Source organism: Cylas formicarius, unplaced genomic scaffold (genome assembly GCF_029955315.1).
Source record: "Cylas formicarius isolate icCylForm1 unplaced genomic scaffold, icCylForm1.1 PGA_scaffold_6__28_contigs__length_40554024, whole genome shotgun sequence".
NCBI lineage: Eukaryota > Metazoa > Arthropoda > Insecta > Coleoptera > Brentidae > Cylas > Cylas formicarius.
Window position 1 is genome coordinate 883,098 of NW_026844347.1, and position 13,503 is coordinate 896,600.

The window sequence follows — 13,503 nt, forward strand, 5'->3', positions numbered from 1 at the left end:
GGAATATTTAGAAGTTAGAAGCTATAATTAAAAATAAAACTGTCTTCTAGCTTTTCTTTGTTTCTTTACATGAGATAATGTTCCCTATTAATAGATGAGTGAAGCGGGTTGTGCAAAAATAACCTCAAACCTTTATCGCGCCGTTTTCAAGAATTGAGGTTATTTTCTACCCAACAATACTTATCTATTCTACAGTTACTTATTTCCATACTATTGTTTGCTAGAATCCCTAAATAAGTCATCACGTGTCAATAATACTAGGTATAGGTACAGGTGGTTTTGTAAAGTTTGCCTTGTAACTTCTATTTCAATTAGAAATTTTAAACTTAAATTGGATTTGAAAATGTCATAATACTATGAAATATTTCATAGAATATTTTTTATGCAAGTGTAACTTACTATATATTATTAAATAGATTTTTTTTATTATGGATATATATTGTAGAATATGTACTAAAGGTTTTTTTTAGAGCTATTCTTCATTTTACTTAAGGGAGCGTTAAGGACCCAGTTCTTTTACTTTTGATAAACAAAATTTCACCATCCGCACACAAAATTAACCAAAACTAACCAAAAAACTATGCCATACCGAATTCAGGACATTACATAAACTTGACTTAAATTTAGTGCTACAGCTTTCCCTGCCGGATGCCTTACCATGTGTTTTTAAGTTTCTTCAAAAACAGATAAATTTTCCATCATATAGCTATAGCTCTGAAGTTTCCTTTGTCCAAGTACTCCTCGGCAGATATATTGCTATAAATTAAATACCAGATCTTTATATCAAGATGCTGGACAATTGCGCATCGCATGCGCGGTAAAAGTTCAATAGCCGCTGCATCGTTTCAAATGTAAATGCAAGACGTAACTCAAAAATATAATTTGTTGAAATTGCAACAGCAGCTAAACGAGACATCAAACTGATTATGGCGCGGGCGCAGCCATTCCATTAAACACCCAAGGCAAAATCCCAATGAAATTTTACGAACTTGACAATAAAACAATCTGGCCGGTATATCTAAGTCACGACCTTCCTCAACAGCATCTCCGAGTTTCCTGTGTCGGCGCGTGCGTGATGCACGCTATGTAAATTCTGATGTAGGTACTAGCTTGATAGTAAAAAAGGTCCTTGAAATAGCTTTTCGAGATTTAAATTAAATTTACAGGCTCCTGAAGCCAGTAGACATGGAATCATTTAATGATAGATTACGTATCTACCCGTTTTTTTTTGTTCTGTTGTATCAGAGAGGGTCGACTTAAATATACCACGACAAATCAGTTCCTGTTATTTAACAGCAACACCTCTAGCAGTTCAAGGACATTTTTTGTATAACTGTGAATTTCTCCGTTAAACTGAAATAGTAACAAAGGAAAACAGAAAAACATAACTGTACTTCGGTGGTCCTAGTTAAAAATTTATCTCATGAATTCCTGCTTAAAGCCAAACATTTTAAGAATATCTGATATATTTTCTTCAGGTGTAGAGCATAAAACTTTATTTTGGTATATATTCTAGATGTAAAAGTTCCTTTCAAAAACTTTTCCTTCCTGCTCATCGAAGCATTTTGATAGGAACTGACACTTGACTCTCATTCATTAGAAATTGAAATAATGGTTTTTAGTTATTCCCTACTTTCTGACAAAACATATTTTTCTTTTGAAGCGCAAATCCAGTTTTATTGTTAGAATCAAATCATATTTTGAAAACATCGTAACAACTAAACCCATAAATCAGTAGACAACAAAAAGTAAACTTACCTTCGCATTGAAAACCATCTCCATGATATCCTGGATAACACGTACAAGAAAAGCTCCCCAAGGTGTTAGTACAATGAGCAAACACGTCGCAAGGTCGATACTTGCATTCGTTTTCATCTGTAAATAAAATATGGCTATATTTTTTGATCAATCAATCGGGGAAAAATATCATAGTATACAAAGATTCTTTATTCATCGATACTAACATGATTAACCAAAACGCACCAAAAATTCTGACATTATGCTTTTGATAACGAGTTATTTAAATATAAATTTTTCTCTGGAGATGTATAAAAGGGTGGAGTTTTTTTTTAAGGAAACTCAACAAAAAAGATGTAGATTTGGACAATGTGCATTCAAGTTGACAATAATTTACAATTCAAAAACATATTTCAGTTCAGTAAACTGCGATTTACAGAGTGAAAGAATTTGGCCCAGTCCACAGACGTTCAAATGATCCAGTCTCATGTAAATTAAAAGAGGAAAATTGACTTAGAATGTGCGTGTTAGACATAAATTCTATTCTCCACTTTTTTTTGGTCAAAACATTACGTTTCATAAATGCCATCCGTTTCGTTCAAGAAAAATAGCTTATAGATCAGATTGTATTTTAATTTAGAGGACACGACGGTTTTCCAATAAATTGTATAATGAAGCACAATGGTTGCGTAAATGTCTTCATCCTAAAATTTGGAAAATGAGATTGAAAAACCTTTGTGCTGTAATGTGTAATTCGCTTGGCCCCGATTTTTGGTAGTAAAACCATATCGACAACAACGTTGTTGTTATTGTTAAAAACGTCAGTGGATGATTGGAATAATAAATTTAAATCCGAATCATCCTTATTTTAAATCATTGGGTGAATAAACTTAAAGGTTATTTATATACTCGCGCAAATACGAGTTACGTAATAACATACGTACATATTTACGACTGGAAATATTTAAATAGATCCATTTGCTTTTGCGTAACGGCAACCAGTTAGCAATAAGGACGAGTAGGATTGCATTATGCATTTCTGAGGAGCTATTCGGAAATGTTTACGCTGTCTTTGTGACTTTCTGCATACTTCTAGACTTTATATTAATGGAAGCAATATTGTGACTTCTTAGTCTCTCGGTGAGTTGATAATAAAGTTATTGACACCAGTTTAAAAAAACGCAGAAACGGCTAAATCTAAATCGATATAAAGTGTTTGAAAATATACCCTACACTTACATACATACATACATACATACTTTACAAAAAAAAACGTTCAATATATCATTACATAAATTACATAAAATTAAGAATTATTAATTGAAGTACATATTTTTTGTATTAAAAATTGTAAACACTTGTAATTAAAATTAAAAATATGTATGTAAAGTTCTAGTACGAGGAATTTGCATACTTATGTTAGACCGAGACAGTTATTTTCGGGAAAAATTAATTATAATACAATAATATAAACTTGAGTTTTTACTAACACACAATAACGCGTTTTACCACAAATTGGCATCTTCAGGAGAAAATTAAAACTGGTTTTAATCTTCTCCTGAAGATGCCAACTTGGTTGGCGAAGCGCGCGTCCAGTACGTAAAATTGAGTTTCGGTTTGTGGTAAAACGCGTTATTGTGTGTTAGTGCAGTGCCAAAAGTTTGATTGAGTTTTTACTGTCTCCCTCATGCGGCTGGTATTCGGGTAACTCAGAACTAAAGTAATGGACCATTTTATATTCCCGATTTCTATAATCAAAATGAATTTAAATATTTTTAAATACATTGGAATAAACTTAATTGCCAAAAAAGTATTTGTATTTGTTTTTAAATATAAATATAATAAATACGCATAAAAATGTATTATTAACAACTTTGATAATTTCCAGAAAAATTTGAATTTGTGATTTGCTTTTTTGAAATGTATTTATCATTATAGGTAAGTCCCTTGTTGTCTACTAGCTATATGATATTATATTATAGCTGTATGGTTCGAACCAATTTACGTAGCTGCCGAGTTTGGGAATTTTTCTTTGTTTACGTCAAATTTGCACGTACTTTAAACTTAATGCAAAAGCGTCGTAGGTATAATGTGGCCAACGTACAATTAAAATCCGTTGAAAACTTATCAAACCCTCGCGAAAGCAATTAAGTTCGAAACCGACAAGATTCAAGTCTTAGAATCAAGAGTAAGGTAGACAAACATATCATTTATTGGCAGAGCGAGTAAACTTGTGGGCGCGTTAAGTACCATTCAATACCATCTTCTAACGGTCGAACAACACCGAATACCGTTTTGATAGCGAAATACGATGTCGAAACACTTACCGGGAACTTCGCAGCTACAGCCTCCATAACCGTCGTTACAGTAACATTGATTATCGAGGCATGCCCCGTTTTGGCATTCCGTGCCATCTTCTTTCCGACAGTCATCTAAAATTAAAAGCAAAAATAATTTACATCGCTTAACTGTGCCTACTGCTCCCTTAATTATGCCATTCAAATACGTCTTCATCAAAAACATGCAGGAAAAAATGTAATTCAATTTCTGCAAACCCTAAACGACGACGATGGGCCCGTGACATAAAAAGCAAACAAATCAATTAGTTTAAAAGATATGTATTAAAAGCCTAACGTAAAGTCAGAGAACGTTAACTTATCTCATTTTGCTTTATGATGACATTAGTAAGTAAAATGGAGATATAGTCTTGAGCGAAGATTTGAATGACCTTAATAAAATGTCGCGCATTACCATATTTAGAGAACTTTTAGCTAGTTTTAACAATTTGCGAAAAGCCAGGAATTATGTAGCGTGTTTCTTATACTATACGGTTTAAAGTATAATGGAAATGTTTGGAATATCATTATAGATGTTTTTCTCCAATTATTTCAAACCGATCTAGAATTAAGAAAGACTAAAAATCTTTTTCTCAAGAATCAAAGTTGAATTTTTTTTATTCCAAAAGTTATCCCATTAACTTTGTCGTTTCAATAATTTACAATTCATATTTATCTCGACAGACTGATAAGATAAACAAAATAAGCATTTTTTTTAACAAACTGTAGCTGTAGTAAAACTGACTAGTACTATATGAAGAGTCTACTGAAAAAAGGACAAAGTTCATTATGTTATAAATATGTGCTAAAAAATCCCAAAGTTGTTTGATAAATAAAAATATTGCAAGACTACAGGAACAATGAAAAGTTAAGGTATTTCAATTATTAAAAGCATATTGGGAAGAAAACAAACTATAATTTTTAACATAGTCGACGACTACAAAATAAAAGACGAATGGCGGACAAGGAGAACTGTTACGAATCTGTGCTATGAACCCGGCAAATTAAATGCACTCCAAATTATTAATAAATTTGAATTATGGCAGTTAATGTCAAAGATTTTAAAGATAAATGGTTGTATATTTTGTGGTGTACAGTCCATTTTGGTTTTATGTCGTGTACTTGCTGAAGAAAATAAATAAAGATGTTCTTAAGATTCTCATCACCTTTCCTCATGTTAAGAGTAGTACCGATTTAACCGAATACGTAAATTCCATATCAGAGATTCTCTCTATGCCCACGTCGTGACACTAAATTTTTCTTTTTCGTGCAAGACATAAATATAGGTAAAATTATGGATTTAATTAATATGTCTATTTTTTTTCTATAACTTTGGTTGTAGAAAATGGAAAATTAAGTAGAGAAATGAAATTATTTAAGAGCAAAATTAGCAGTAACTTAATCTATTCTCCATGTTCTTAACAAAAGTTGTATACATTGCCTGGGAATTATGGGAAACCCTTGTAAATTCGCTAATGTAAACATTTCCACTTTCGAGTGGAGTGCATTTCTTAATTCCCCATACCGGGATTTTTTTTCTCTATTATCGGATAAAAATACAAATTCCTTTCTCCTCTAGCACGACCCACGTACTAGACACCGATATAAAAATGATACTGGACATTCTTGTTTCGCATCTGCCCATACAAGCCGCGATCGTGCACATGAATCATTTATAGAATTTGCCTGGCGACGGTTTTACTTTTACTTTAAAAGTCGAACATTATTTTTACATTCCCGGGTAAGTAAATCTAATGCAAACGACGTCTCTTTCATAAACAAACAAAGCAAAACCAAACGTGTTGCATAAGTAAAGAGAAATTTTATTTAGTACCTGGTGATGTCTAACTTACAAATTGCCACTAAAATGTGAAGAAATCTTTGAACTTGAAACCCAGCTGCATTTAACGAGTCATTTCACGATGTGTCCGTAAGAAAAATTCAAGTGGCAGTAAAATGAAAACCGAAGGTAATTTCAGTTAAACGTAAATTCGCAAAGTTTGCATTTTCAACTAAACCTCTCGCAGGTAAAATGTATAATTCTTTTTTTGCACTACAGCAAGAATACAATCACTGAGTCACATGACCATCAGAATTACATCAAAATACTATCAGATCAAATACAAATCCGTGGAAAAGCTGGAAGTGGCTAGCGATAGTGTTTATTGATGCGGACGTTTCAAAGTGATCCTTTAGGGTGGTAGGGGGCCGAAGAAATTCCTTATAAATTTCAGATTGTTTTATCATACCGACTATTACATTGTATGTAAATGTTTGCATCACCATCTACTGAAGTTGAACACGGTTGGGAGGAAACTATAGGAATGTATAATGTGCAAAGAAGATTATTTTGACCCTGTATCCATTACATCTAACTTTCTTGATATAAAATTATGTGTTTCCGACAATAATTTTTATATTTTTTGATATTCCACTCTATTTTTAATGAAATACGATTACGGGAGAGAGGAGCTCTAAGCAATATATTTTTTCTGTTTTGTGTGATGCACAACGAAAACGAGGCGACTATGTTTAAAATGCGCCATGCAGTTGGGACAGAACATGATTTCTCTTTAATGAACCATTTCTAGAATATTCTGTTTCTATACCTGAATAGTTAAAATCCACTAAACTCGTTGGGGAACCGATTAGATATTTTTATCATCAAGAACAATTTACTGTGGGTTTTCATGCAAATTAGATAAACAAAACACTTAAATTTTAATTTATTTCGAAAATCCGCACATTTTTAATATCAATATGAATTCAAATATTTGTTTACTATCTTATAAGGAAGAAAATGATACTTTGTAATTTTTTTAACTCGGGAGGGGGGAGGAATTTGTTTTCTTCCCATTGGAAAGAGTAAAATGTCAAGGGGTTTGTCACTGGAATTAGTTGGGTGATCCGTGGATACTGATTTTTCGAAAAATCTTCAAATCTTCAGTCATAAAATACGGGCGTCGTTAAGAACAGTTTGGGCGATGAATGTTTTTTAACAAACTTTAAAAATATTGTTCTAATTCTTGAAATAGTTACAAAAGGCTGTTGACAGAATTATATGCATGTTTTGAACAAACAATAATGAACATTACTAATTTGTTATTAGGGGTAAAATATATATAAATAAATAATATATATACTATATTCCGGGATATCATCCGTTCGCTCGTTGAACTCCGACTGGAATCCTGCATCCGACTGGAATCCTGCAAATCCTGCATCCGACTGGAATCCCGCAGACGTTTCGCCAAAATCTCACTTGGCATCTTCAATGCTCGCGCTCCGAAGTGTTCGAAGTGTTTTCGGAGCGCGAGCATTGAAGATGCCAAGTGAGATTTTGGCGAAACGTCTGCGGGATTCCAGTCGGATGCAGGATTTGCAGGATTCCAGTCGGATGCAGGATTCCAGTCGGAGTTCAACGAGCGAACGGATGATATCCCGGAATATAGTGTCATCATATATATATATATATATATATATATATATATATATATATATATATATATATATATATATATATATATATATATATATATATATATATATATATATATATATATATATATATATATATATATATATATATATATATATAATCCATTTAAATATCAAAGTGCATTGCAACACGCCAGATATTTTGGATTGATGGATCGTGCTCGCGTATGTGAACGACCAAATCGCCAAACTGCTATCCACAGTGAATCACTTTGCATATGTTTCATAATTTTCAAGTATTTTCCATTAGATGAGATTTTATAACGAAATTTATTATACCAACAGATTATAATTAGCGTCCATATGATCAAATATTAGCATATTCTTTTGCTTTGCATCAAAAATTTAAAACTGTCAATTTTAACCACCTGATCATTACTAGTGTCTCTAGTTGAGAAACTCGCACCGAAAATGAAGCCCCCGGTATATAATATGATTCGGACCCTTCCGATAAAACCCTAAAATACTAAAATTGCTTCACGAGACGCCAAAAAATGTCCTCTATCTATCTCTCTTACATATCGACATGGACTTATTTATCGATATCCAATAACAAAAGCTCGTACAATTTGAATGTAATTCCTGTGCGTTCGATACAGTTCGAGTCCTGTGATTTAAATCTGTTATACTTATACTTAAGAGTGACCGCAGGATTTCCTTTTACGGCATAATGTGACTTGCACGCGTTTTTTTTCTTCGATTTTGCTTCGAATAAGTAGGCGGCAGACGGACGCGCGCTGGAAGAACTTGATCGCATAGAGAAGTCGGCAAACGGCAAGCAGAAAATGTTTGGCATTTGATCGTTTACGTTTCGTCATTAGCGTTCAGAGCTCTCTAAATTATTTACAATGCGAAATCCCTCAGGAACGTTCCAACAATGGCAAACCTGGTTGCTTGTTAGTTAAATAGTTGCGGTCAGCCATCCGGTACTACATGTAAAATCTGGTGGAACTAAATTTTGACTGGCGTGTAATTTTTATTTAAATAATTCTGTAAACTAAACAAAATTCGGGAAATTCTCATGCTATTACTTAGTTATAATAGTTAATTTTATTTTGTAATACTTACTAAGCAAAGACATTTTTTTTTCATATGTTAATTAGATTTTGGTAAGTATTTTTACTTCAGGTTTATTTCCCTCAGCATTTTAAAATTGGGTTATTGTACTTTTGCTTGCTAACGAACATCTTTTTTAGAAATCTATTTTGTTCTTCCGATTCAATATTTTGTGAAAGATCCATGTCATCAAACAGCTATTTTAAAAACTTTTTCTGCGCAGAGCTCTACGTGGTATGGTAAATATTTGCTTTGACGAATATTTAAAAAATACTAATATTTTTAAGCAAGAAGAGGTTCATCAAAAAGCAAAATGTGACTTACTAGATTCTGTAAATTCTTTACTGTACTTGTGAAACCGAATGTTTGGAGTTTGTAATGTATGCTAAGGAAGAGTCGAAGATCATTCTAAGGCCTTTTAGTGACCTGAAATCTTATAAGATTTGCCGCCAGACATACAAAGCAGCATACAAATATTTATTTTTAAGATATTTGTTGTGTTGCATTATTCTGCAAAACAGAAATTATTTGTAGTGTGCCAACTATTAATTTTATTAAAAGAGCGTAAACTTCAGATCAAACTGACGCACGATAGTTTGTAGACTACAGAATGAGAACATTACAACATCATTAGCCGATTCTAAAGAGCATGCCTGCTACTTAGTGTTAATTAAACAGCGGCCGCTTAAAAGTCTGTAGTGTGTTAAGGGCATTTTGGATTTTTGCATATATGCCAACACTATTAATTCCAGAGCGTAATTTAATCAGCTTAAATGAAACAAATTGAACATTCAAGAACTAATGCCTTAAAAAAGTTATTTATAAATATGACATATAGTTAGTAATAGCAGGATAATGAGGCAAAAATGAAAAAGCTTTATTAATTTTTTTGTTTTTTTTTTCAGTGCACTCAGTATAATTTTCAGAATTCAGTTTTGGTTAGTTTAATATAGTAAAAATATAGCAAATCCCATCTAGATATTAAACACATTTTTAGTAAACAAAAACATAAAATGGATAATATATTCTAAGCGACGGGAGATAGCTATAGTTTATAGTCACCCTTAATATAAATAAAATAGAGGGTGTTTCATTTAATTTCTAAAAATTGTCTATGTAAAACTGAGCACTTTGTATACTTTTTTATTAATTCAAAGTCAAGCTGTAAACAGAGTAATTTTTAAGATATAAAAATTGAATGAGTAAAATTTAGCAAAATGCGACTATAAAAAGTTGCGTAAAATTAAATATGCCCAAATACCAAGCAAATTCCTCTCTTAAAAAAAATGCGGACCTTGTGTACCGTTTGATATGGAACCAAAACTAACCACCTTTCGATAATTATTGTATCTTGTTGGAGTAATTAATAACAAAAAATCCCATATTATGTTGTACAAGTGACCAAAAATATTTCGGAAATCGAATATCTTTAGAGGTAACTGTTTCGTTAACTGTACCCTACCCTGCACAGGGAATTTTCATCCAAACGTTTCTTATCCCACCATGTCACCGCAGGAAAATCGTAGAAAAATCGTTGGCGTAATAATATTCATCAGCGCTTAGAATTCCCGGCATTAACTGTACATAATAAGTCCTAAGCACGCCTCGGGCTGTTAGCTCTTCTTCTTAACGAAATTGGCAGTCGCGGATTTTAATTATGGCAAAAACACCACACAGATGAATTTCATCGGGGTTCACGTGACCCGCGTGCCCCGCAGGCTCCCATGCCAGCCAGCGAAACACCATCCATCTCAGCTTTAGAAGTTTATCGCATACTTACGGACAAATTAAAACGCGTAATACTGAAATCATACTATAACTCGGCCACAATTGTTTCTTTTTCAGACCAATTCCATGCTAAAGTCGTGGAAGAAGGTGTAATCGCAACTAGTATGATCGTTAATTCTGGAAATTTTGATCATTTACCTGTTTTGTGGAGGCTGTCGCTATATGACATTGAATGATTTGAACTAGAGCTATATTGAGTTTTAAGGAATGTTTTTATTTGAAGTTGATTTTATTTTGGTATTACCTGTTATCAAAGTATTTAAACAACGAGGCCAGTTGCGAACTTGCTGACGTTTCGCCAATCATCATATTGGCCTCTTTAGAGCATAACTTTGTTAACTCTGTTAAACTTTGAAAAAGCCAACAAAAAGCCAACAGCAAGATTGGTGAAATGTCAGCAAGTTCGATTCAACAACAACTGCGGCATCCAGAAGTTTTGTAAATAGTATTGCAATAGCCTGTGGAAGTTTTTTTGAAAAATTACACTTTTCGTGTAAATTTTGTGCAAGAATAAATTAAATTAAAAAAATAAATATTAGTAAAAAACATATTTTTGATTTTAGTTGATGATATTCAAAAATTATGTATAACAAATTTTAATTAAATGTTCCGCTTGTCTACCTTCACACATGCACGTCCGTTTAATAAGTAAAATAACGAATATTTTTTGAAAACTATTTGGTTTTTGCTGAAATGCTACAACACCCTCCAAAATTCGCAATCGTGGGAATTTGCGGATCAGTCCGGATTTCTTTAAAATGGTGCCTTTCCTTTTCTTGTTTTTATTAAAATGGCGCGCATGAATATTAACTAAGAAGATAAGTAGATACGTGAAATATTTAACTTAAATACCTAATTTTTTGTTATTGACAATTAAAATAAAAAATATTTTATTGAGCAATGGTTATGTTTTAACTTTTAATTTTTATTAATTAATGAGCAGGGTGACCAAATTGCACAATTTTAAAGGAAAACTGACCTTGCTGAAGGTGGACTCAGATGTCTGGGGCTAGATTTTTCCGAGATATAAGTTGTCTCTCGAAAATATGCATTTCATCGCTTTAACTTTTTTGATATGGAAGGTTTTGTGTTTTAAAACTAATTTTTTATTAGTTATTAACCGAAATATTGATTTTTTATATGCGACACTCTGTATATGTTTGGAAAAGGACTTAAAATTACCTTTCGAAAAATATAACATACTTGATATTTTACTTACGTTTTCTTGGAATAGATCCATCTTAAACCTTAATTAAGGAGTGTCTGGACAGTGTCAGTGTAACTTTCAAATAAATTTCAAAAAATCAACAGAAAAGGTGAACCCAATTACATTTTTCTAGGAAACAATTGAACCATTGTACTTTGCTGATCTCGTTGGTGTTTTTAACTTTAATGTTGACGTTGTAGAATTATTTTTAACGTCTCCTAAAACCACTATTTTTCAAACTGATTGCCGTTAATTAGGTTGTAACGAAATCTGGAGAAAATGTCTTTAAGAGGTTAGTTTCTTTCAGGATATTGGTCGTACGGTGTTATTTCCGGTATTACCTCATCGAGAAAATTTAGGAGAGTAATAGCGTACACCCCTTTTCTCTGCTAGTACAAAATTTATATGAGAATAAGTTTCAACAAATTATATGAAAAACTAGGAGATTTATAAAAAAGTTTTTATTTTTTTTTAAATTTGCAGAGAAACAAGGGTTGCATATTTTCCGGAAACAGTTGTGTTGCCATGTGCAATAGCGTGTAAAGTCAGGCGTTGGACAGTGACGCATTTTATCATAACACGTTAGAATGCGCAACGTCAGATGAATGTGCACGCTGCTCATTTAAATATATGAGAAAATAACTGATATATGTAGCAATACAACATAACATAACACGTCAGAAAAATTTGTTCCTGGCTCTAGAAGAGGTAAGGTCTCTTCGGTAATTAATGTATATCGAGGGAAGGATTTAACAAAGTGTGGCATGGGCACATATATAACTTTTATCACTCAATAAAGGTCTAAAATACCCAATTATGCATCGATCAGGCGTCAGCAAAGTGCCACTTTCCTGCAGTTTTTAAAAAATGTACCCAAAAAAACTAAAAACTATAGTACGCAACATGTCGATAAAGTTTTTCAAAAACTCGTTTATTAAACACCCTCACCACAAGTGACTAAAGTGGTGTTTATTCAACTTATTGCAAAATGTACTATTTTTGTTTTGTTGGTGTTATATTTGTTCATTTTTGTTGCTTGTTTTTGGGTTTTGCATATCCGTTTCACCTTGGAAATTAGCGAAACGTTTTTGAAAACACTAACGATTTTAAAATTGGACTAAATCTTAAAAAAAAAAGAATTTAAGAGAGATATGGGTCGTCAATTGCCAGTTTACTGATTTATAACATATTTTTTAAATAACAAAATAATAAAAATAATAAAAATAAAAAAATACAAATTATTGTACTTTAAGTTTAAATGTTCAAGTAATAAATCAATATGTCTGCAGTTAATTAATTGGTATTTTCGTGACTTTTAATTCACTTGCTTGTCAAGGATTGAAATATGGATCAAACAGAATAGAGAATAGAAAAAATAAAGCTATTTTTAATTATTCATATTAATACATTTAATTTTAAATGGAAAGTAGTACACTCTTTTAAATTTATTGTATTTAACAGCTAACAGTGAAGCTTGCTACTAATTTGTTATGACAGAACCATTCGTGGTATGTTCTGTGGAATGAATAAACAGCAGAAAGTCAAAAAAAAACAAGTTAGCAATTTCGTTTTAAAATGAGCTGCTTGTATCGACCTTTAAAATCTATTTACTGCGTATATTCGCCATTAATTATTACAAGTAGCAACGTACCAATAGATAGAAAGAGATAAAAGGCTACCTTTAAAACGCTTTTTATCGGCGATCTAAAATTTGCTTGAATAAATTGCGTGTATTGAGCGAGCACCGATGACACAAAAAATAATCGATATTCTTTTAAGCACCTGTTGCAAATAGCGTATTTGTGTTTGTACTTCGCAACCTTTAGCAGTTTGCGATAAATTAACCATTTTTCTTATTTTCTTGTTCAAAACGTAAATCCA

The 13,503-nt window shown here is 32.2% G+C and overlaps 1 protein-coding gene across 1 annotated transcript in view; it reads right to left on the reverse strand.

Annotated features, from left to right (window-relative positions):
- LOC132703623 (uncharacterized) overlaps nt 1–13,503 on the reverse strand; it is a 209,267-nt gene that overhangs the window by 124,677 nt on the left and 71,087 nt on the right. The window contains exons 4-5 of the mRNA XM_060672989.1: nt 4,065–4,169; nt 1,759–1,875 (exon numbers count right to left, since the gene is read on the reverse strand). Of these exons, the coding sequence (XP_060528972.1) occupies nt 1,759–1,875; nt 4,065–4,169 (222 nt within the window). The remainder of the gene's footprint in view (nt 1–1,758; nt 1,876–4,064; nt 4,170–13,503) is intronic.